Consider the following 24,880-nt stretch of genomic DNA (forward strand, 5'->3'; position numbering starts at 1 on the left):
TCGACTGGGGGCGATTGCTGAAAATGTTGTGCAAACGGGGCCTCAGGAAGAAACAGTTTAAGGATATAATCCATAGTTCAAACAGAAATAAACGCACAGAAAAGTAGACATGCACCAAAGAGCGGGGTAGGAGTGATTATATCGTTATCGGGGCCGTCCACCAGAGGGCGACAAAAACACTTTTCATTAGTTCATTCGTTGATGCTTGCAGTCTGGTGGTTGTCGTCTGATGTTAACACAAAACAATGGCATTAAACCAAACCAAAGCACATTTATTAGTTGGAATTCATACATTTTGATTTGATCAGTGATTCACTATACTTTCGCTCCCATTTCCATGCCAGTTGAACATGGCTAAACAGAGAGCAGCAGGGGGAGTCAACAGGGACTTTTAATGGTGTAACACACACAGGCTAAAAACATTGACGGCACAGGAAACTGGAGCTAACGTGCGATGAGAGAGCCCTGCTTTCCCTGGTGCACCACTGTGTGCAGGCACGCAGGAGGTGAGTGACAGCGCTAAGATGTGATCGGTCTTACCACTTCCTATTGTTTCCCTGTCACTGATAACCCTGGTGACCTGGGCTGAAGGAAGGAAGGCCATCTCTGTTAGCGGTGCTGGGTTTGTCAGCTCTTTGTCCTCAGATAACTTATTAACCCACCAAGTCTGTTGAGAGGAGAATGATTTCTCACACGTCCTGCGGTATGGTTAACCCAGAGTAAACAGAAGGGGTGTGTGTGTGTGTGGGGGGGGGGGGGGGGGGGGGGGCGGTTGGGTGCAGCATGAGAGAAGTGGACACGAGCCTGCTGGAATGAAAAAATGAGACATTATTAGTGTGGAAATGGAAACAAGCTAGTGAGACAAATTATGCGCACCACTGTTTTGTGAGGTCAGAGGAGGAACATGAGGTCACCGATGAGAGCTAACATATGTCGGAAATGCTACAACATTTATGCGCATATCTGATCACGGAAGCATCAAATGCCGTTGCTCAAAGCCAACAGCAACGGTGGTCTTTCATTAATTAACCCAGCTGATGAGGCCTTCAGGGTCCTGCGTGTTTGGAGTCAGCCAGGGTCACTCCGCACCTCTGGCACATAGCTGATGTCATGTGTCGGCTGCCTTAATGTGCAATGTTCGGCCTGTTGTTGCGGAGCTCCCACACGCCGGCCTTACAATCACTTCAGCTGTTTCACTCGAGTGTTGAAAATGGGCTAAACTGTTTTATGTGCAAGCGCCCAGACTGCCCCAAGGCTCAAGCTGAAAGGAGAATTCAGGCTGGTGTCAGGAGGTCGGACATTCCTTGACACCAGCTAATGCGTAATGATGCGGCTGTATGCATATTGGCGAGGAGGGGGCAGTGAAGTGCTGGGCATAAACCCTGCAAGGTCAAATATATCAGAATGGGCCAAATAGCTAAAATGTCTTTGCACAGTATTAAAGAGTCTTTGTGCACCTGTTAGATTTTATTATGCAGATATCAAGATGAACTTCTGACAATATCTATCCTGGCTGGGTGGTTAGTAAGCAAGAGTGAGGAATGAACTGGACACACAAGGAAAATGATTTTTAAAAATCAATCAAATGACTTGATTACGACAGCCAACCACAACCATGGTTCTCTAAGGCTGAGCTCTTGGTAAACCAGATCAGATCTGATTCACAACCCCAATTTGGAAGCATTTTAGTGGTAATAATATTTCAAACCCAGTACGGTTTGCTTCTTGTTCTGTGGTTTATAAAAGCAGGGCTTAATTCCAGTTCTAGGTCGCCACCTTGTGGTCGAAATTAATACCACATCAAAGAGGAAGCCACACAAACAAGTTTCGGTCCCCAAGTAACTAATTTGCATGTATTTTGTTATTATTAAGAACAGTTTTAAAAGCGTTACGCTTATATTTAGACAGTTATTGACCAGCACCGTGGAAAATAAAATAAAAAAGTTTTGTATTTTGTCTGTCTGTTTGTTGTAATTAGAGCAGAGCGAGTGTGGGGTTCGGTCGCCTGAATGTACAGTCTATCTCCTGGAGTCTCGACTCGGTTTATTTTAAAGAGACAAACCCCCCTAAACGACTCGAGCGACGATAGTGACACTTCAGGTGAGAACAATAACGCTTTGTCATTTCACCCGATCACATCTCTCCATTGTCAGGACGGATAATCCTTTAAAACACCTGTAGGCGCTAACAACGTGCTGATGCCAGGCATCTGCTGCATTCCTCCACTTTAGACCTTAGATCCTGTAAAACCAGCAGGGGTAAAAACTAGCAAGTAAAAAATAAAATCCATACAATATATGTATAGTGAATCTAAATGAATAAAACACATTTAAGAAAAGCAATCGATGTGGCTAAAACATATTTTTGAGACAGCCTACTTATTCTTAAACTGCTATTTCTCTATTCTCTACAATTGAAGTGATACTTTATTGGTTTAGCTCGGGGGTACCTACGTCAGCCTGTGGGGCAATAGTTGAAACAGCCAGTGCTTTTCATAAACAGACCCCAAGGATCCCAAATAGGCATCTTTGTCTTCTGTTTGTCCAGCCTTTCTTCTGCATAATGAAAACTTTGCTCTCCCTGGAGCAGAAGATGCCACTGAACTGGGTGCCTGGTAACGAGACCCTGCACAAACAGAGCAAACCTCCCTCACTGAGCCTCTAGGTGTCCCTTTACTGGGGGCTGTTTAATTGATGCTTAATGGTTGGGGCCAACAGGCTGCACAATTAGGGTGAAATTCTGTTGAGTTAGCAACTGTGCAACAGCCCAAACAGATTCCAATCTTAAATTCAAGAAGCGGCTCACTTTAGCTTAATCCTGTTGAGGGAAACACAATCCCACCCGTGTCAAAATGGCCCTCTGCCCCAGGTGTAGCTGCCACACAGGCCCTGGCTTGTTGCTCTTTATCACAGCCAATGAATTGAAAGGGCCCTCTTGGGCAGACAGCCCAGACTGTGGTTTGGCTAATTAGAGGGTCTGTTTTCTCACAAATATCTATAGTAATTAAAATTAGGCAAATAAAGGCTGCAGTTACAGCCCGTGAAAGAGCAAGATGCAAATTCAGGAAACGGCGACAGCGTGAAAAGCTTGTTTTATCTACAACTTCATTACATTTTCATATGCATGTGAATTCTGTGAAACCCAGAGCTGCACCTGCTGCAAAATACAAGAAGAACTGTTTCTAATTTACAAAAACACCACCAGTAAGTGTGAAACATGACCCCACCTGTCATGTGAGGGCCAGATCTTTTTTATTTGGGACCAGATCACCCTTAACAAACACATTCAACTGCAATTAGGCTGCATTAAGCGCCTGTTAAGTGCTGTTTAACGGCTGATAATGAGATCAGGGCTGATAGGTTATCTGGGTATCTAGTGTGTCAGTGGCATTTTGAAGGCGGCGATGGTCCTGTAATCACATTGTCCCAACTGAGTCTTACTGATGGCTGTAAACAAAGGCTCAGGCTCCCCTCACACAGGGAATTCTCCCTCGTGACAGATTTCACCTTCCAGCATCTGACATCTGTTTAGATTAATGATGAACAGACATTAATTTGTTCAATGTTTTCACACAGATTTGTAGCTTAATTATCTTAACTTAACCCGACTGTGAGACTTTACAGGACAGCTCACCAGCACACAGTCATGACGCGAAAACCTAGAGGTGGAAAATTGCTGTGGAAAATTTCCAAGAAAATTGGTTGAGACCCTTTTCTTCACATGACCACCAATGACTGGAAGTGCTGCATGAGTGACGACAGTGTTTCCCATCTCCATGTCCACAGCGTTTAAAGTGAGGATCACCAAGCCCGTCCCACAATCCTGCCTGGTGTTCTGTCCTACAAAGAGAACTGGGGTCATAGGTGAAAGTGGTGGTAGGACAGAACACCCGGACGGGTTATTGATCTTGCTGGACTGAATTGATGATCCCCAGTTTATAGAGAACCTGGACCCTTCGCCTTGTGTTTGGTGCCTCCTGCAGGACACCGATGGGGAAGTTCTACCAGAGCAGCATGTGTGAAAGATGGAAACCACTTGTCATGCTGGTGTTTACAGTAAATTACCATCAACCAGAGTTCACACTTGCTGTGAGAAAACAATTCCACAGCTTTTTATTTGCCAGAAGTAGACCTCCATGGCCCGTTCTCCTCGCAGGGATTAGCACTGGTTGCTCTTCTGGTGTATTAGATCCATGAAAACAGTCATATAGGAAGAGATTTCTCAGGGTTGGGTGCAGGCGCGGCTAGGCTCAGGTGCCTGAACAGTCACTCCAGTGATACAAAGGTCGCTGGTTCACTCCCGGACCACGTGTCAAACTGTCCTCAATTGTGATACCGAACTTCCAAATAAGCTGCGTGTTTTGTGTGCGAATGTTTGCGATGTTCCAATTGATCACGTGACTGTGATTGGGTGGATGAGGATTCGTAATGAGGGGTCAAAGGTGACTAAAAAAGTGCTCCTTCTCAAAGTCACTGTGCAAATGTCTCGTGTGTTCTGACCCCCCAGTCTTAGGTCACCTGATTGCTCAGGCTCTCCAGCGGCATCTGGAAAGATTCCGCTCCGCTGTGACATCACAGAGGTGTCAGCTGACTGACACACGCGCTGCACCACGCGCCCGTCTGCTGCCATAACCGACGGCTGTTCTGTGCTGAAATATCACCGTCTCCCAATACACACTATCTGTGCGCGGATCTAGAATACATTTAAACGTGCACTGTGAAGGGATTACGGCAAACCCGGGGAAAAATATTGTTTGCTAGCGAGACTGCTCGCAGTGTAAAGGACGTTTGAGTCTATTTAAAGGGGTGAAACATTATGCCTCCGCTGAAGGGATAAGAACATCACATGTATTACGTGTTCAGATGCACCACTCTATATTTATCAAATCATGAGGCCGAATACTCGTCCAAAAACGCCTACCAAAGGACAGTCAGTGCTGCAGAGACGCCAGTCTAACAAGTCTTCACCCCCCTGACTGAGGCCAGAGCAGAGGCAGCGAAGGTAGGAAACCATCATGTGTGGCACATACATGTTAAATAAAATGCATACTCTCATTTGTTTAGCAGCAGCTTATACATAATTTATATGATTAGATATTATTTTTTTTTAAAGGAGAAACGACACAAATTAGCGAATGCTTCTCGTTGATTTTGCAGGTCGCTTAAATCAAAATGGAGGCGTTTGAATGCAGCGTGGACATCTGCGACCAGGACTGGACGTCCTTCGTGGCGGAGTGTGAGGAGTGCAACCTGCTTCCTCCTTCATTAGCCAGGCTGGATGATTCGGGGATGAGCGACATTGACGACAAAGTGGGGTTTGTTCAGAAAGTGGAGCTGGCCTTTTCAGAGCTGGACCCCCCACGCTGCGAGGACTCCCCCGCCGATCGTTACCTCTGCAAGCACGGTGTCACGGGAATGGAGAGCATCCTCTCAGGCAGCGAGGAGGACATTCACCTGCAGTCTGTCAATGTGTTCTTTGAAAGGCTGAAAAGTGCTTCGGAGGCCGAGAAGCTCGCCGCGCCAAACCAAACAAGAGCCCCAACACAAAGAGACGTGAAGCAGGAGGCTGGGCACCGTAGTGACGGGCAACGAGCTAACAACGCCGCTCCAATGGAAAACATTCCCAACATAAACTTCCTGGCTGCCGCCAGTGATGCAGCTGCTGGTGAGACCACAGAGCCCATCAACGAGGATGGTGGCGGCATGTCTACCACGCCTGGAGGCAACACCTCGGGCTTCCGGAGCTCAGAACCAGTTGGTCCCGAGGAGCTGAAACAGGCCAAGGACTCAGCTGACGATGAGGTCAAGGTGGCGGAGCTGCGGACGCCTCTGAACATCGTCCAGCAGGAGGAGTTTCCTCCCAAGAAAGGTTTCACCAACTCATCTCGGAGTCACGTAGACACAAAGTGGAAGGACGCACACGCTTCCCTGTCCGACTCAACGGACACGAGCAAAACAGCGAGCCGAGAGTCATCTCCACTGTCATCTGTCAGGAGGAAGAGGGCCAAGAAGAGACGGGCGGAGCCAGCCGAGACTCAGGTCTGGATCAAACCCAGCGACTCGGAGGAAGAGCAGCACGCACGGAGAGGAGGCCTCGGCCTGCCTGTGGCTGAGCGCAATCATTTCTATGCTTTAAAAGTACCACAAAGACACGCAACGTCCGACTTCTCAACCATCAGCAGCCTCCCGGTGAAGCTGTCTGCCAGGGAGATAAAAGTAAAGGATCCGTCGGAAAGCCAATTTTCAGAGAGCATCTTTAGACGGTCAAGGTTCAGTGGAGGAGGCCTTAATGAAGACGGAGCAGGTAATGATCCGTCGCTAATCCCGCTGAATCAGACTGTTGTGTCCGTGCTGAACCGCAGCGGTCACGTGGCACAACATTTGCATCCGGCCAGGCAGTCGCACCTCGACGAGGAAATGATTCACATGTTTTGCTGTGAGAACGAGCAGCAGCGCAGCAGCCACACCGAGAAACGCTCCGCTGCAAACTCACGCCCGGCTGGAGGAGCTGGGAATCCTGGAATTCAGTGGCCTCCCATGCTTACAGACCAGTATGGATCCAGACTGGGACAGAGTTGTCCGTCTCTGAGCAGACCCGACTCCCCCAACGCAAAATCAAACCGTATGGATCGTACCAAATCCACCGACTCCAATTCACTGCCTGATAGACGCTGCCTAGCTCCATATCCGCCCCATTCAGATGCAGACATTCCAGCTCGGCCCCCAGTGTTGCTGTCGTCCTCTGATTTAGACGTTGTATCTGGTGGAAGCGCAGGGGCCGAGAGGGCACAAACGCCGGCAGCCGCCCCGCCAGATCTGCACATCTGTGAACATTCACTAACCAGCCTGACAGATATCACTCCAGTGTCGTCCTGCTGTACTCTGGACACAGAATCAGGCGTGTCGCTGTCAAATGGAACCATCACAGACCTCTCCTACAGTTCCTGTTTGTCCGTTAGCCAAAATGACTCCCGATGTTCGGGAGAAAAACCATCACCAACAAAACAGCAGGAGGAGGAGGAGAGGTCAGCGCCTGAGGCAGATGATGCCGCTGCACCGCCTAAAGCAGAAGGAAAACCCGACGACGCGCCTGATTCAACACATTCAGTGTTTGCTATGTCTTCTTTTTGGAGTGAGATGGAGAAACTGACGATTAACGACATCCTGGGTTTACGTAAGATGGAGCAAACTGCTTCTCTGAGCGCCCCCCCGCCAGTGGAGGAGAGCGAGAAGCCTGCAGAGTTTGTTCTGACTGATTCAGGCCTTTACACCGATGCGCTTAAGCCTGGACAAACCGGCGTCGCCGTCCCTTCAGGGAGCCGCCCCCTCCCAGTGGGCCAGAGTGCTAACAGCTACAGCAGCATGGCGACAGCTACAGGCTTCCACTCCAGCAGTGGCCCAACATCCTTCAGGAGGATTTGTAAAACTGTCAGCATGCAGAATCTCTGCTCTCTGGAGTCTGTCCGCCTCAGCCAGAAGGACCAAACACTGCCGAGTCTGGATGAAGAAGACTTGGAAAAGGTGGGGCGTTTTCCTGACGGACCCGTGTCCGACACGGAAGCGGGCGGCTACAGCGTCTCTCTCGGAGGGATCTTCCAGTACATTTTTGGAAAGCAGTCAGCTCCTCAGCGTTACACGGGCGGCGCGCCCTCCCTCCACACGGAAGGATATTCCCTCGCTGAGACCTATGACCACTTCATGTCAGACTGTAACGCGGACAGCACCCTCGAGCCTCTTGTCCCAGCACAGGCTCGGTCCAAGGGCGGCTCCCGCTCAGCCAGCAGAACGCTGGAGTTCCCAGAGGCGTATGAATACTTCTTCGCTTCCTCATCGTCCGACGAGTCTGCTGCAGAATCTGATGGAGAGGAGGACAGCGGTCCAGCGAGGGTGGTGGGGAGGCTCAGGAGAACATCGAATGCTTCGGAGCTCTCTACAGATATTTATGATAATTTCTTCACCGACTGTGATTTCGAGCAGAGTTCCTTTTGGACGAACACCTTCTCCTTCAGGAACCTGCTGTTTTCCGGATCCACGGAAGAGCGACGGACTGTTTCAGGCTCCTTTGTGCCTCAGAGGCCGAGCGGCTTTCAAATTACAGTTAATTCTGGAGAAGCTCCGGACAACGAAGACTGGATGTTTTCTGATCTCTACCCTGTTGAAGACGGCCTTTCACACATGCTGCCTCCGCATCCTTTCACACATGAAGACCTGCAGGTGGCTGTTCCCAGTCCAAGTAAGTCCAGTTACATCACCAGCTGCCACACGTCACCACACGAGCACAGATGAGTGATTAGGTTCGAGCACATGCTTAAACAGCTCTTCTGGGTTTTTACGCCGTTCTGAAATGGATGGGGCCTTGACAGTAATCCAGGTTTGCTGTCGCGTAAAGGTTTTCCTTCGCTCGTGGACAGTTATGATTAGGAAATGTAATCTGCTCAGTCAGCTGTTAAGAGCCGTGACCAGAGATTCTCTTACAGCAGCTGCCACGGGGACGCTCGCCGCAGGCGCGCCGAGAACGACTGTCGGACGTGATAAGTCGACTTCAGTCCATGAGTGACCCCACTAAGCTGGTTGCAGAAAGCTCTTAATCATTTGGCTGTGAAGGGAGATCACATTTGCTCAATTCGATGTATTTAATATCATCTTTAGATGGTCGTCAGATATCCTTTCCGGTTTGGAGAAAGTAATCTGTGTTTGGTTTAACTGCAATAAACAGCATCATAACAGGAAGTCGAGACATTTAGCCACGACCTCTCATAGAATAAACATGTGAGAACCCTTAACCAGGGTAGCAGCTGAGGTTTGTCATCAAATGTCATGTTTTCATTATAGAATGAGACAGAACTATTATTGTCATCACAGAAATAACCCTTCATCCAAAACATGGCACCTTTGAGAGGAAAAGGCCTCGTTCTACTACAATGTTACGCACACGACTGTTGCATTCAACAACATCGCCACTAGGCGTCGCTGTTTGTCACAATCCTCTGTTTTCTTTAAAGGGTTGGACGCCCCCCTCCTTCCCCTGAAACAGTCAGACATGTGTCTGGTTTGCATTGCGTTTGCTTCATGGGTCCTAAAGACTGCAAACCCACAGGTTGGAGATGCCTGGAAGGCTGGTATGTTGTAAAATATGGGAAATGGAATACCAAATTGTATTTTTATTTACTTTTACAAACCCCAGTAGTTACCTCTTCTTCTTTAAAGAGTGCAACTGGGGCTTTAGCACACTGTAGCATCACATGCACGAGTATGTGGCCATTTGCCTGTCAAAGATACTTTTTAATCTATTTTGTTAATCATATTTTACAGAAATAATAGATCCATTCAGGAGCATTTGATACTGTTAAAACTGCATTCAAATCTATCAGCATTTATTTCATTTATTTGTTTTTAATTGGTTTTAATGGTCAATGTTCAATTTGCACTCAGTTGATTTTAACTTTCAAAATGCCTTAATAACTATGACCTAAATTCTTGAAATAGCTGAAAATATATAAATACTACTGCTAACCTTTGACATGAATACCCACCCTTTTTGTCTTATTTTTACAGTTCTTCTTGCCAACGTGAGTGCTCTGTCTGCCATCAGATATCTGAGGAAATATGTCAAGGACACAGCAGCCAGCGAGGACATATTGCATGTTGACTCCTAAAGTCTCCAGCAATAAAAGACAATTCACACGTGCAACATCAACGTGTTGATGAGGACATGATGAGACCCTGCCTGTACAGGAGCAGGAGAATCATATATGAGGGACTATCCTTTGAGAAATGTGTTAAATGCTTCATGTGCTTTTGCTTGTTTGTTCTGTTCACATAAAAACAGGAGCTGAAAGTCACATATGTTCCCTGGAGATGCAGGTTAGGACAGGTTTATTCAGAAGATGAGTCAAAATGTGATAAAGGGATTAGAGGTTCTATTTTCCCAACCTAGGAAACATGGCTGGATTATATTTATCTTCAATCAAGGAACAATCTTTTCATAGGTAATGTTTTTCTCTTTTGGTTTCTTTAATTCTGTTCTGTGTTGTTCTTGGGACTGTATTCTGTGCCAGTACAAGTATGATTTTATGAAGAGTATTTTATTTTAGATTATTATTTCTGTGTGATAATTCTACTGAGTATCTTACCTACAGTTTTGACCATATATTTGGTTAGCGCAATGATCCCTTTAGCCCCTAGGGGGCAGCATACACCCTTTTATGCGCTCTTTACTCTTTACTTTGGATTCAAAGCCGTGACCTTCTCACCCCTGATTCACGCAGACATCAGATGGTCTAAACATGTGTGGCTGTTGAGCAGACACATGAGACTGAGGTCTGTGGCTGTAGCAAATTTATTACTTCATTAAAGGAAGTGCTTCCTTCGTTGCTATCATCGATTCATTGCTTTTTCAAATTTACATCCTATTTTGTTTTGAAAGATTCACGTCCAGATTAGCTTCAGCTGAGGCATGTTGAAACATAAAAAACACACCGTTGTAATTGATATTAGCAAATATTAGCATTTGCTTAGAATTGCCTGATACATAGGCAACTATACAATCCTGCATCTTTGACAGCTGCATCAAGTGTAATAATCAACCAGAAGTAAACAATGTGTTCTCATTTTTATTTAAAAATATAAATTAACACGTCAAACAAAGCTGGAAAGATAGACCAGAGTAGTGATACAGACATAGGTACCATTCAGGACAGTAGATTGATGCCTTGTTAACTTAACAGGATAAATAAACAACATTTTTCAAAAATATGCACATTTAATAAGTTATTCATCTTTTTGGAATGCTTTTGTATCATCAATGTGGAACAAAACAAACCAAAAAAGAGAGAACTGGACAGCATGTTAAACAACACTTTAAATATTTCATCATAATGCAGTTGTTTTTATTTGCACTACGTGAGCGCGATGACACAGAATACTGCGATCATTACACGTTATTGTCGTTATAGACTTTGTTTTCCTCTATTTCAAATGCTACATGTCAACAGTAGGAAGTCTGCTTCCCCCTCCTCGTCCAGTACTTGCACTCCCTCCCCTGCTCCACCACCCAGCGTGTGACAACACATCCGGATTTGCCGGTTCATACTGTACGCAGGCCGCGCCGGTCGGCTCCCTGATAGAGATCTGTTGTTTGCACACGTCCAGACAAGTGCTGGCCTATTGTTTTGTTTTATGACCATCTCTGCTGCGTTGCCATGACACCCAGGCCCCTGGCCCCAAAGTCTAATCCTGTCCGGTGTGTTGAATTTCCAGACGTCGGCTGAATCATTCCAGTGTCGCAGTCGTACTCCCAAATGTTGTCATAGTCGATTTCCTGGTCGTCGGGCTCGCTGGGTTCGAGGTACGAGTGGCAATCTGTAGGAATGATGGGAGAGTGAATTAGACACACACACACCTCAGCCAGACAGAATCAGAGACGGTGTAAATCACCTCGTATCATAAAGTACTGCTATTACAGTCCGCTGCTCTTCACCTACATTTGTTATGCACAACAGCAGGGAAGTATGCAGAAGTCAATTATTGTCTAATTACAGCACAGAAAATTGCATCATTGTGAGTCTGTTTTTCTGACTGATAGGAGAGGTGGCAGGTGACTGCGTAGCCGCGCACAGCTGTCTGCTGTCAGTCATCCTGTGGGTGAACAGGGATTCTCCCACGGAGCTTCACTAAGCTCTTCAGTGGCACGTTTGTGGATTTCCTGTGCTTTGTACTCTCCCCTCTCTGCACTCGCCGACGGCCGAGAGATTTCAGTCAATCAAAAATAGACACGGTGAATTCAGGAAAGCCGACTGTTGTGTAGCTCACACGTGTGAGGGAATCTGACGCCTCGACGTTCAAAATATTGGGTGTTGCTTCGCAGTATCGCTACATTTTATTTAGCTGCTGACTCACTACTGCGGCGCCAGTATGGAATCGGAGGATAAACGGACTTAACTAAAACTAGAAAATGGGGACTCCTCCTCAGCGTTAAAGAAGGCCTCCTTCGTGTTTGCTTTGATCATTTAAATAGTGATCAAAGGCGACGGAAGCGTGTGTATATGTCTTCGAAAATGCTAAATATGCTTTTGCCTCAGCCAGCACACCCTTTCCAAACAACAGAATCTTTCATCAGGTTTATGATTGCATTCCTTGTGCTCATACCTGGGGAGTAACTGTAAGGTGTGTACGATGTATTCCTCACACAGCTGGAAGGCAGAGCCATCTGCAGATGTGAAAACAGAAGTCAGTTTTGCCTGCTGTGAGCAGCTGTAACATACGTACTGGGAGTACTGGGGCGTGTCACAGACCTGCTCCTGCAGCTGGCCGGGCACCGGCAGCAGCTTCAGCCTCCACACGGCTTCGGCCCTCTGCTCAGCCTGCCCCTGACGGCTCTCTGTCTCGGGGCCCAAAGCGTCTCCCCTTGAATTGGTCAGAACCAGGCTTCTCCTGTTGCGCTTGCCCAGCGGAGGAGTGCAGAGCTGGAAGGATGGAGGCAGGAGCTGCTGGTCCTGCTGGTGTGGATGGTGCTGAGGAACACGCCAGGGTACGACAGATATTAGCACAGGAATCAGGAGATGGTAAATGTCTTTGGTTTGCAGATGCAAAACGACTAAGTATAAACTCCGTCTTTGAAATGAGATCCAGTGATACCGGTGACCCACTTACCCACTGGCCTCGTGCACTGGCCTCGTCCAGGCAGTTGATTTCAGGGCTGCAGGGCTCATCGTAGAGGGGGGACAGCGGCTGTCGCGGGGCGCACATGTCCGAGTGGCGCTGCGGGTTCAGGGAGTAGTTTAGGGATGTCTGAGGAGTACTCCAGCTGTTAGACTGATCACAAGAGATCCAAGAGTTACTTTCAAACCCAGTAATGTATAAGAATCACAGTTAATCGGTCCAATCTGCCTGACATATTTCTCTGCCGTACCGAGCTCTGTAAGGTCACGGATCATAATCACTAAATCCGCATTTAAAAATCAGATTACAAATTACCGGTTTTGAACTAATGCCATTCATGATCCACAGTAATCCCATCTGTCTCCTTTTTAGCAGTCAGCGTTTTGTGTAAGAGCGTTTTTATCAGTCAGTCGAGCGGCAGCAACGCGCAGGTACCCTTTAAGCACCGGAAATCCTTCAGAATTGGTGGCTAATGATTTACAACAGCCTCTCATCAGGAACCAGATTGATCTTTTAACCCCAAGTTAAAGCACAAATGCCACCGCTAACACGTGTTGACGCCTCCATCTCTCCCGGCTGGCTTGTCGTGCCTATTTCAGTTCCTCCTCACATGACATGTAAAGTAAGTCAACAGTCCCAGAGGTGTATTTTGTTATCGCGTTTAACGGTCCGACTGAATTACCTTGACCAGCGGGACTTTCTCCAGCCGATGGCTGCTGGCGTGGTGCACGGCAGAGTAGGGCGTGCTGTAGATCTGAGATAGGACCGAAGCCTCGATGGGCTGGAGGTAAGAGCCGCGCTGAGGGGACGAGTAGCGCACGGACAGAGGTCGTAGGTCGTGCTCCGGCCTGGTGTGGGAGGATACGCTGTTGGTCCTGCTGCCCAGCCGGGTGGTTTCGGTGGAAGAGGGTCGACTGGAGGTGTACTGTATATGCAACAAAAGGCAAGGACGGAGTCAGCACAACACAGCTGAGGGCTGAGCCAGCTCGTGTCAAGCTAACTGGCTTCAATGGGCAAACTGGAGGCGTGTGGGTCACACTGAACGGGCAAAATGATTGTTTTTGAATCGTCTTCCTCTGAAACAGGTTAAACTGTAGCTCTTAGTTGATAATTAACTAACGTTACATTCATTTTTAGGAAGGAGCTGCTGCTCAGTATTGTTTTAGCAGCATGAAGCCAACTCCTAACATGTTTGTGTAAATATTGTTTATTGGCTCAGGAAGCCTTGACTACGCCTGACTTACACAGAGCGGCTCTGAATATCCTGGGGAAAGAGGGTCTTCTTTATGAACGGGTAAGTGGAGGTTGTAGGAGCCACGCCCGCTCGATTGTCTGAACTCGCTGTGCTCTTGACTGGCTCCGCTCCACCTGCTGAACTGTGGAGTCTAGATAACAAAGCAAAAGTGAGGAAATTGCATATCTGAACGGTTTCTCTTGCACTTGTTGCTCTTAATCCCTCCGCCCACAGATCCACACGGCAGTTTGGCTCGCCTCACCTCTCTGTGTGTTGGGGTGTAGATGATGTCATACACCGGGGGTGGAGGGGTGAGAACCGGCACATCAGCAGCTTTGAAATGCCGGATCCAGTCACAGAACTCTGTCCTATCCAGACACGACACCACGATGGGGTTGATCAGCTTCCCTGGGAAGAGAGGAGGACAAAGCCTGTCATTCGGCCCATTCGCTGGCTGGAATGTGCTACGGTCAGACTGTGGTTCTGGGCATAAGACCAGCTCATTCATGGGGGGGTAAACACTGTGACACCAGTAGATTCATGGAAAAGGGCACTCGAAACACGCGTAGGAGCGTGCACTCACGAGGATCCCTTTAAACTTTAAATGGCAGCTGAATGAGCGTGTTTACCTTCGATCATGAAGGTGTTGGGCCTGACGTCTTGACAGGGCGTGGTCACGGTTATCATGTTGAGTGGAAGTTTCCCCTGTAATCACGGTGACATGTTAACACAAAGTTGAGGGAAGCGCTGGTGCAGCGCTGGTGTGATTAGGAGCAAAGAGGGGTCACCTTATAGAAGAGCCCGTCGTTCTCCTCTGACAGGATGATCAGCGTGGATGGATACATCACCAACAGCCTGTCGCTCTGGTCCTGAGGACACACCACAAACAGGCCACTCGTAGATTAATACTCTGTTCAGTTAGTTGTCCTTAAAAGCCCCTTTGAAGAAGGATGTTCCCTCCAGTTGGACCAGTTAGTGGGGCATTTAAAGGTGCGGCAGACTCAAAGTTTATATTTCTTTGGCGGAGGGTGTGTCCGGACAGACAGCTGACATTCCAGCTGTGAGGTGAGTCGAGTCGCTGCATGAGCCGGGCAAATGCCTCTCCCACACCCATGCCCTAATTCTCACGTACATCAATCGGTCTGCCGCCATTTTCCACCGAGAATCGCACCCCAGCGTTCGTGCAAGTCACGTTGTTGTGGTTACATTTAATGGCTGCCAAGTGTTGGTGTACCAGTGTCACGTATCGGCAGGCACCCGTGATTTGGTTAGCTAATTTGCAGTTGCAGACATGGTTGCAGACCAGCAGGAGGGTAAATGTGTTTTGTGTAACAGAGGTGGCATCTGCGCAAACATTTAACCCACCCCGGCTCCCTCCCTCTTTACTGCGTTACAGTGAGGTAATGAGCGTGTTGCACAATCCCAAACCTGCTTGAGTCACCTGGATTTAAGGCTAATGTGAAAAGTCCCCAGAGTTTGGAAACACGTATCATCAGTTGTGGTGTGTTCCTCTATATTTCAGTAAACAGGCAATGATTCATCGTGCATGAGTACCTGACAGGGCAGGTGTTGCAGGCGCACTTTAGTGACATAGGTGATGGCCCCTAGACTGTCCCGCTGGGAGCCCTCCCACTCGTAGATGGGCTCCCTGTTGATGGAGTTCCTCAGCTCCTCTCTGCCTTCGGGGGTCTCTTCCTGGTTTAGCTGCCAATGAGAAGAATAAATATGAACTCCCTCTATTCTAAAGCAAATGTTGAATCAAGCCACTTTGTTCCGGAAACATTCTGCTGTTTGTTCATGCAAAAAAAAAAAAAGCCAACTAAGGTAAAAATCATCAAAACACGTATGTTCTATGATTGCGAAACACGCGTGGGGGTGTGGTGCCAGGCGGGAAGGTTGATTTGACTCTAACTCTGATGTGGTGGCTGATCCCTCAGATCCTGGACTTACTGGGCTTAATTTATTTTCAGAAAGAGTTGAAGCCCGAGCGTTTTCCTGGCAAACTCAGCGGGTAGATTAGGCTGCCATTGCATTCGCATTTAGCTGCCTTTCAGCCCACCCCGCTTTTGGCACCCTCCTGCCAACACAGGCGCTCAACGCCGCCGAAGGCGCTTCACAGAACCATCACCTGCGTGTGACAACTCGTGCTCTCGGTTGTGTCGCGCAGGTTATGACAGAGATAGATTTGACACATTCCTCTTTGGAGTTTATAAATACTGTCCCAGATACTCCTCAGTGTCAGCTTTCTCCATCCATGACGGAAAAACCAGACAGATGAAGGTGTACCGTTCCAAAGTCTACTCACACTACAAACACTGTGAGAGCGTGGTGTAAATATGCCTGTTGGAGCTCGATGTCAGCCTTGTTACGTGCAATATCCTGTAACTTACCTTCACTCTGGTGTAGTTTCTGGCGGCGATCGCGGTTCCTCCGTTGGCCTCGATGTTCTCTTTGAGCAGACCGAACCACAGGTCCATCTCTTCCTGGTTGCCACAGTAGACGATGATGGGATTAAGGCTGACACCTGCAACATGTTCAAAAATGGAAAGTGTAACTGGAGCCTGTCATTATCAGCTTTTTCCAGACAACATTCTGCTATGGAGGTAAATCGGCGAGGGTTGCCCTCAATCTGCTTCCTCGGAACAGGTTATGTAATACGTCCAATAAATGCTAGCACATGTTCGAGACGGCCAACCGCATCCGAGACCCTCCTTGACCTTCTTCGTTTGGTATTTAAAAGTCTTGGAGGGCCGTCCTCCCACACACAGCTTACCCAGGAGTAAAGGACAGGAGCTGGGATAAAAAGAATTGGAATCCCCCTCCGTCTATCAGTCCCACACATACCAGAGATAACCAGCAGAGATAGCTTGTTTTTTTCCAGCCCCGTGGCTTTGTGCTGACGGGAACTGAAGCTGAATGCTTATTATTAAACTTTCTTTTTGGACCATAAGTTTCTGTTTTGAAGAGGCAGGACATTGGGGTGTTTGGTTACATTTCAGTGAAATAGGTGTTTTTTTTAATCTAGATTAATTCATTCTTTATTATTCAGTCATGTGGCATATTCCCGGAATTTTCACATTTCTCGTAGTGCGTCTGCTTCATCACTATTGAACTCACTTTGTACCCACTACACAATAAAACTGATTCAGAGGTTTTGGCCAACTCAAGCGAAGAGTCAGGCAGAGAATCTCTGCATCGCGTCTCACTTGACTCACAATTCCGTCATTGTTTTCTCTTCACGTTTCCTGCCACTGATGTCTCCCATACGGCAAATAAGACTCACGCTGAACAAAGCAATCAAAGTGATGAAGACAGCGAGGAAACGGAGACGTCACAGCACGAGAAACCGATGGGTGTCAATATTATAACAGCAGAGCGGTTTCAGATATCAGTAAGGCTAACGCAGTAAAAACACACATAGACACTTATCGGCCAGTGTAATCTTTCCTCACATTTAATTTGTAATGTGATAACTCAGCCCGGACCTCTCGCTGGGTTTCCCAGGCAAAGATCAAAGTTATCTATTTAGAGGGATCATATTGTTTTAGCCGTTCGGCTCACATGCTGAGTGCATTTCTGTCGGCATTAACCTGAGCAGGCTTTGGAATGTGCCACAGATTATATGTAGTGACAAGGTTAAGAGTGGTAGCAGAGCTTTTCTGCACGACAGCTGGGCCGACTTTAGCGCACCTGTCGTCTAACAAGCAGGGCCTTTAAGGCTACTTTGGCCCCCTAACCGAGGGCGAAGGGGGCTCGGCTCTAGTTAGTGTTGGGGTTGAGAGGAGGTGAAGAGGGTCGCAGCACCTTTGAACCGCTGGAATGTGACAACACTGGAAAAGCTGTGGATTGGAAATAGCCCATAGTTTGGTGCAGGTTCGAGCAGGACTGACAAGTTCTGCTTTGATCTATAGCTGATATGCCGGGGAGGTATTTTTAGAACAACACGAGAGGGCAAAAATAGCGACAAATAAACTGGGAATAATGTCAGAGGAGGATGAGGACGCCAGTTCGCTCAGCTTTCTACTCTCAAAGTCAACCGTGGCTTGTATAAACATCCTGCTGGATTAGGTGGTTACAGTAAGTGTGAGTGAAGAAGACTTGACATAGACGGTCGAAATCGCAGAGAGATGATTGAAACCGTTCCAGGCGCACGCGCTAACACCCACACGTGTCTCTGCTGAACGTACCATTTATCTGAAAGGCAAATTCCTGGGGCTGGCTGTGGTTGCAGTTCTGCTGCAGGTTGCAGATTGTGAGTTCCTTCAGTGGAAGAGTTCCCTGCACAGAGAAACAACACAAAAAAGAGGCAATTTACTCTTTTTTTCCTTTACTCTTATGCTTGAGGTGAGCTAGTCTTTCAGCTCAAACCGATAATAGTGGACCGATAATAGTGGATCAATGCCGTTACCGATGATTTCATGTCTGCATTGCCTCTGCTGACAATCATACTGTGACTAATACGCCGCAGCACACAAGCGCTGAGCTGTTTTTATTTTTACAGTAACACGGAGCCTTAAGTAGGAATGATTAATGGATGCTCAGACGTTGCAAGACAAGAAGGAGCATCATCACACCATCTGTTTATCAACACAGCTCCGGTTGACAGGTTCACGCCAACCCAAAACTCCCGTCTAGACGAATCCAATTGAACTGATTAAAACAGATGAATCAATAGAAGCATTGTCAAATGTAAAGCCGCAGCTGCATAATATGCATACATATTATGTAAAAGAATCTCACCTGGTAGGTCAATCCGGTTGGGTTGTTGGAGACAAAATGCAGGTGTGTCTGGAACAGATCCAGGTAGCAGTCATGTACATCCTGTAGAGATAATGTGTAAAGTCGGAGGGTGGGGGGGTGTTAGTCAGCGGTTGATAACAAAACACCTCGGTGTGAGAGTTAACGTGTTGCAAGTTAACTGTAATCCCTCCACTGAGTGCTGTCAGAGCACTCTTATTGTGTGGGCAGCTTCTTAATCCCAAACTAAGCTCTTGTTTCCTGTGCAGAGAAATGATGACTGAGAATAAACTTAATAAATCATATTACTGCGAAGGTGAAGGTGAAGAGAGGATTCAAAGAGGGCAGATTGACACAGTTATGGTTAGAAAACCTGATTATTTATGTCGTTTAGGTCCTTTAAGGTTTGGGGTTTGGGGCAGACGTTTTGCAATAATGAAGGAATTTTTGTCGTGAAGGGTACGACACGATTTAACGACCGAATTGTTCACGTGTGGTTTTTCGCAGCATTTGTAATCGTCGTTCCCTGGCTCTGCGGTAAACAGCCTCAGAATGCCGTGTTCCCTCGCGGCTGCGGCAGCATTCCTCTCATGTATCTTTGAACTTTTTGAGCTGTTGTGTCACAGCTCTGGCAGGCTGCGTTTCCCCACGTCCTCCGCCGCTTCCTGAGAACTCTCTTCTTCCCCCTGACGTTTGCTCCCATAGGTATTTCGCAACTCCGGCAGAAGCGCACAAGTCCAAACACAGGCTGGAAAACGGATTACATTATTCACGTTCAGCCACTACGTCAATGCCAGCTGTGAGTTTCAGTGAGCTGGTTGGCTCGAGAACAACATCCTGTTGGTCTCCATGTGTGCTTTATATGAGACACATTAAGGAGCCGTGGGATGTGTCATCGGAGTCTTGGTCTTTGTTGGACACCGCAGCCACAAATATACTGAGATTTACTGACTTTCTGTCCTGTGCGGTTGTAAATACGCTGTTTTGTTGCAATCACCTGGCAGTGGAGGAAGCGGAAGCGAACTTTGGAGCTGTGAATCATGCGCCCATAGTTCTTCACGTTGATGCTGCTCTTCTTCCAGCCACTGGCCGGGTCGTAGGGTGGATCCCATTTTATGTTCTCTATCGTCTCCAGATCTTTATGGGACATTTCCTGCCACAGAATCACAATGTTATTCATGTTAATGCGGCACTGATACACCAGACGGACCTCTGAAGTTGGAGGTGTAGACAGAGAGCCGCGTTCTTACCTTCCTGGGGGTGACGGTGCAGAGGATGTTGATGATGCTGTTCGACTTCTCCTGCCCCTCTTGGGGATTCTTCTTGCGAAACAGCCGACTGCTGCAGAAAAGAGAGCAGAAGCGAGTGTTACGCCTCGCTACCGTCACCGGGCCTCCGCGCTGCATCTCAAAGCCGTCAGAGATCGTTTGAATTGGGGTTTGTGTCTCATGTAAATGGGCCAGAGCGCCGTCCTCTGTCCTCATTAATGACGATCATTTAAATGACAGGAACAATCAGGTCCTGTGTTCCTGATAGGGGCTGTCCACAGCAAAATCAGCATTCAATGTCTCTCTTGTTTGGCGTGACCCTCATCTGTTACCACCAGTGTCAAAGCCCCCCTGCTGCATTGATAAGGCACTGGGATCGCTTTTACAACCCCAGCCTGGAGTTTATCTCCGCATCTGCGCGTGTGTACATGTGCTAATGTCCCAAGGGCAACAATATGGCCTTTTGTTCGCCCGGTGGGAACTGAGGTTGGTCTATTCAGGAAGTCGGTGTCCAGCATCGATCACTGATCAGCTGAGGGTGACGTTCCACTGCAGCCACTTTTATTCATTCTCATACAGGTGAGATTTGCCCGGTAAGGTTTGGAAGGATGACACTCCTCAAGTCACTGCTGTGGAGTTCACAGCTGCTCCTGCTTTCTCCTGATCCACCAGCGTTCAGCAGACAAGCAGGAAACACTAAATATAGCAACCACTGTGAACCACTTTTGGGTTTCGGAGCATTTTTCTCTTGGTACGTTTGCCGAAGGCTGACTGACTCATCAGGGAGCGAGGCAGAGTGAGAAAAAGGTTAATTAGAATCAGATGTGTTGGTCCAATAGCCCGGACTGTACAAAAGACATGCCCGGACACGTGAAGGTAGTCTTAAGTGGACCCACTTCCACCCTTCAGCTCCTGATTCACCCCGGGGTCAGCTCATGACCGGAGCTTTACTCATATCATGTGTCATAAAGCAGACATAATCCTAATGAACTCTAATTTGACACATATGATCGGGGTAACAAATGAGGTCAGCTCCTGGTTTTGGAGGGAAACCGGACTCGCTGACAGCTGGACTATCACCTCAGAGGGAGACAAATGGCAGCGGGATTGTTGGGCACCATTCAATCTGGGCAGTATACCCAGTATTACCAGTTGGTCCCAGTCACGGGCTCAGAACTATTCACAACCTTTGATTCACCCCACTGCGGACAGAAAAACCAAGAATTCCCTGCAGCTGTAACAGAGTCTGGAATAACACCCAGCTGTCAGAAACAGAGGGAGGACCCGGAGGTTCCTACCTGTTCCTGCGTATGAAGCTCTTGCTGGAGAATCTGAAGTTATGCTGGGGGACGCATGACATGGAGCTCCCCATCCTGCCGCGGGTCCTTGGGGCTTGGCTGAGACTCTGAAACCAAGTGTAGTCCGTCTGCAGAGGGTGGCGTTAATCCAAGAGCGCTGTGTGCTCGCCACTGGAGTCACGCTGGTACTGAGCAGGGAGTGTGCAGGGTTAGAGCTGAGGCCGGTGAGTGTGTGTTTGCGTAAAAGGGGTGGGGTTTGCCTGCTGTGTGTGTGAGTGTGTCTGCATGTGTGTGTGAGTGTGTCTGCATGTGTGTGTGGGTGTGTCAAACCAGCAGGAATCAACACCTCTACTGAGCAGCCTCTGTCTGTTAAATCAATCCAAACAACAAAGACTGGAGCATTGGGGAACGAGTGTGCCATTTCACACCCTTCAGGGGCCAAATGGTTCTTATTGTTGCCCCCCCCCACCACAGTCAGTGGCCACTCATCCCACTGGATGGTGTGGCTGTGGCAGGGGGACGATGGGAGCCTCCACCGACATGCCTAGACATGAAAAACATCACCAGACTCACGTATTCTATTTACTTTTGTTCTGGATAATATTGTTACATTTTCTGCCTTGTTTTTATTTATGTACATTTATAAAATAAAAGGGAAGATTGAAGGAACAGACACAATATAGACACAACAGAAATCGAGTTAGTGATTATTCATCCCTGACTCACAGCGGAACATGGAAATTTTCAGCGTTGACCTTAATTCAACACGTGGCGGGATCAGTCAGGCCTCAGAGGTCAAACGCTCGTGATCGCCGCGGGTGTGTTCGATTAGCTCACGTCTGTTGTCATCTGCCATTTCGAAATAAAGAAAGATAAGAAACCCTGGCTGGCGGCTGGCATCGCCGCTAACGTGCTGGGCTGGATTGTTCAGACGGATGCACCTGAGGCAGCAACAGTCAACGGCGTGCTAAAGTCAACAGGGGGGTTATTGTCTCGTGACAGACGTGCACATAATTTAGTGTTTATAAAACAAGACAGAGACGCGAACGCGAAGCGTCAAACAGACAACCCAGTAACTGACTGAAATCTACAACTGACCCACGGTTTTATAGATGAATGACTCGTTTCACCTCTAAAAAAAAATCTATTTAACAGTGGAGACGCAATGTAAAACAACACTGTACGTATCTATGTGAGCTTGGGGGTTAAAGAAAGCAGCTGGGTGATGCTGAGAAATGTCCAGAATGACTCAAGTGTTGTTGTTTTCCATAAATGATGAAAGCATCCAACAAGGGGAAAAGGAAGGAATTTTCTTTCTGAGGTCATTCTGTCGTCAGCCAGAGGTTTCAGGTGAGGTGCAACACGTTGCTCCAGAATTACAACCGTCAGATAAGGTGCACAGGTTTTACGAGACGCCTGAAGTAAAACAGAAACTAGAACTAAATCATCCCTATTAGGTCAGATGGGGAAAAACCTCTCAGTCAAGCGTCTGCCGTGAGAAAACTGATGAAAAGGATGATTAGATTTAAATACTCCTGGTATCTCTGGTTTGGGAACTGCCAGACAGGTTTGATTGTACTTTGAAAGACAAAAGATTTAAGAAAATAAACTCTCGCAAGTGCATTTCAGGCAAAATGTGATTAAATTATGGCCTGTTTGACAGTCAACATGGTAAATATTACCAGTTAGCGCCACTTTTTGGAGCTAACTCTTCCAAATGTTGCATCTTTTCCAGCACGTCGACACATACGCACAAAATAATGCTTTAGGGAGTTTCAGTTTCTTCCAACTTGGGATCTGTTATTACATGTTTGTAGTCATAATGACTGATAGGTACAAATGTTTTGGGGCCGGTCGGGGAAAGAGCTTCTACACGCTAAACAGATTCCAGTAAACGTCCTGGTGGTGTCTTTGGTCTTTCGGTACCAGATATTACAGGTTTATTGGGCCACAGTCATGCTCAGAGTTTACAAAACCCCCACATTTTTACCTGGTCATAATCATTAAATGCTTTATTACTAGGCAGCAATGTTAATTGGACTCTAAAGGCAAAACCTGCCTGTGAATGATCCTGCATTCCTGTCCACAGACGGTCTCACCCCATTCTGTGAAACAGTGGGAAGAAAAGGAAATGCCGATTACTTTGCCAAAAGAAACACTATTGTGAAAGACAAACAGCCCATTTGTTTCTTTTCTGCTGCATGGATTCCTGAATGAGTGGTTTATAATCATAGCGGGATTTCCTTCCACAGGTGATTACTCATATTTCTTTTTTGTTCCAGTCTGTTTAGTACAAGGCAATATCGCAAACATGGAGTTTTTAATAGTTTATATACAATTTGGACCACTAATATTGTTTTAATTTATTCATTTTAATCAGTTTAAGTCTGGTGTCATCGCCTCCCAGTGGGTCAGACTGGGCCTGTGCTCGAGAAGTGGCTCCTCGCTGTTTATCCACACTTGGTGGGGGAGACAGAACGGTGCTAAAGTCACACCTCAGGCCACTAAAACGGAGTCTGGATACGAGGCCTCTAACATCAGGTGTCCGAAAAAGAATCCAATGTGCCAAAGTTCTCACACGAGCCCACCATAAAGGAACCTTAATTGGACCGGGGCCCTCCTTTGAAGGCCTGGTCACTCAAAGTCAGACCTGATTTGGTGGTAAATTTAGACAGACGCGATGTGGAAAATGTGAGCCATCAATCAAGGATTGAATCACTGATTCGTTATCTTGTTCTGGTGTATTCTTTAAACTCTTCTGCATTAGCTGCCAGATGTCATCTCACAGTAGGTATGGAGATAAGGGCTCTGCAGCAGCCGAGGACAGGGACAAGCACAAGCACAGGAATGCTGGGAGGAATGGCACCCCCGCCCTCCTGGATTTGCTGCAATAGCACTTTTCATTAGCATCTCCATAGCTGCGCAACCGAGCATGTACATTTAAATATGAACAAACATTAGAAGGACTTTAAAACTCATGTGAGACTTGGAACGCAGCAGACACACAGCTCTTATAGAGTTCAGATTATCATCATAATTTCTCCGCTGGCTTGAATTCAGTAATCTAATAAATCTTTATAGGCATATACAGACATTTAGGTTAAACAATGACTGATTTAAATTAGATGTCTTGCTAATGTTATCTCTCACAACACAGCTAAACGAATCATGGAAGCTAATACTAAAGTTCCCAATATTTAATATTTAGCCTTAAAGCAAAAACAGACATGTATTCTTCCCCCAATGTATGCGGTAAAACCAACAGATTTTGTCTCATTCTAGATTTTATGTCTGAAAATGTCAGTTTGACTCCAGTAATAAAGATGTACATTAGCATATTGACACATCACAGCGCTGCCTTTAGCCCAGTTTTGTCCTTTGACTGTGCTGTTAAATGGATGAGGCTGCAGATTTGTACAGTTTCAGGCTGCAGTGTGTTAGTTTGTCCTGGGTTTTTTGAGAGGGCAGCCACAGGTGGGAATGCCATGTGACTGAGGTTAAGAAGGGTAAAGTGAGAGTGTTCAGCTGTCTGCTTGGATCACTGTGAAAGGGGAGCACGCTGGAGAAGAACCAAGCTGCAGCCAGTGTGCAGAGACGACAACAAAACGTTGGCGGCAGCGACATGAAACGTGCTGCGAATCATGCTCGATCCAGATGTAAAAACTGTTGTTTCCCACACAATTA

General features: G+C 47.2%; 2 protein-coding genes across 4 annotated transcripts; one reads left to right on the forward strand and one right to left on the reverse strand.

Moving 5' to 3' along the window:
- Positions 1-282: 282 nt before the first annotated feature.
- Positions 283-9,664, forward strand: perm1a (PPARGC1 and ESRR induced regulator, muscle 1a). Of its 3 annotated transcripts, XM_029834023.1 has the most exons (6): positions 283-506; positions 1,979-2,100; positions 4,507-5,001; positions 5,157-8,232; positions 9,002-9,118; positions 9,555-9,664. In XM_029834023.1, exons 4-6 carry the CDS (start codon positions 5,172-5,174, stop codon positions 9,653-9,655), a joined length of 3,279 nt encoding a protein of 1,092 aa, XP_029689883.1. In that variant the 5' UTR covers positions 283-506; positions 1,979-2,100; positions 4,507-5,001; positions 5,157-5,171; the 3' UTR covers positions 9,656-9,664. The 3 variants fall into 3 exon arrangements, with proteins under 3 accessions (XP_029689883.1, XP_029689884.1, XP_011620272.2); XM_029834024.1 differs by lacking the exon at positions 283-506 and having other exon boundaries at positions 1,973-2,100; XM_011621970.2 differs by lacking the exons at positions 283-506; positions 1,979-2,100 and having other exon boundaries at positions 3,168-5,001.
- Positions 9,665-10,318: 654 nt separating this feature from the next.
- plekhn1 (pleckstrin homology domain containing, family N member 1) lies at positions 10,319-21,421 on the reverse strand. Its single transcript, XM_011621969.2, has 16 exons — positions 21,197-21,421; positions 19,881-19,971; positions 19,628-19,783; positions 18,634-18,714; positions 18,081-18,171; positions 16,284-16,417; positions 15,448-15,597; positions 14,682-14,762; positions 14,523-14,598; positions 14,156-14,301; positions 13,904-14,044; positions 13,342-13,584; positions 12,651-12,812; positions 12,293-12,511; positions 12,147-12,207; positions 10,319-11,360 (listed from the first exon to the last, which is right to left on the reverse strand). The coding sequence occupies exons 1-16, from the start codon at positions 21,268-21,270 to the stop codon at positions 11,176-11,178; spliced, it is 2,091 nt and encodes a 696-aa protein (XP_011620271.2). The 5' UTR covers positions 21,271-21,421; the 3' UTR covers positions 10,319-11,175.
- Positions 21,422-24,880: the final 3,459 nt, after the last annotated feature.

This window comes from Takifugu rubripes, chromosome 3 (assembly GCF_901000725.2).
Source record: "Takifugu rubripes chromosome 3, fTakRub1.2, whole genome shotgun sequence".
Taxonomy (NCBI): Eukaryota; Metazoa; Chordata; class Actinopteri; order Tetraodontiformes; family Tetraodontidae; genus Takifugu; species Takifugu rubripes.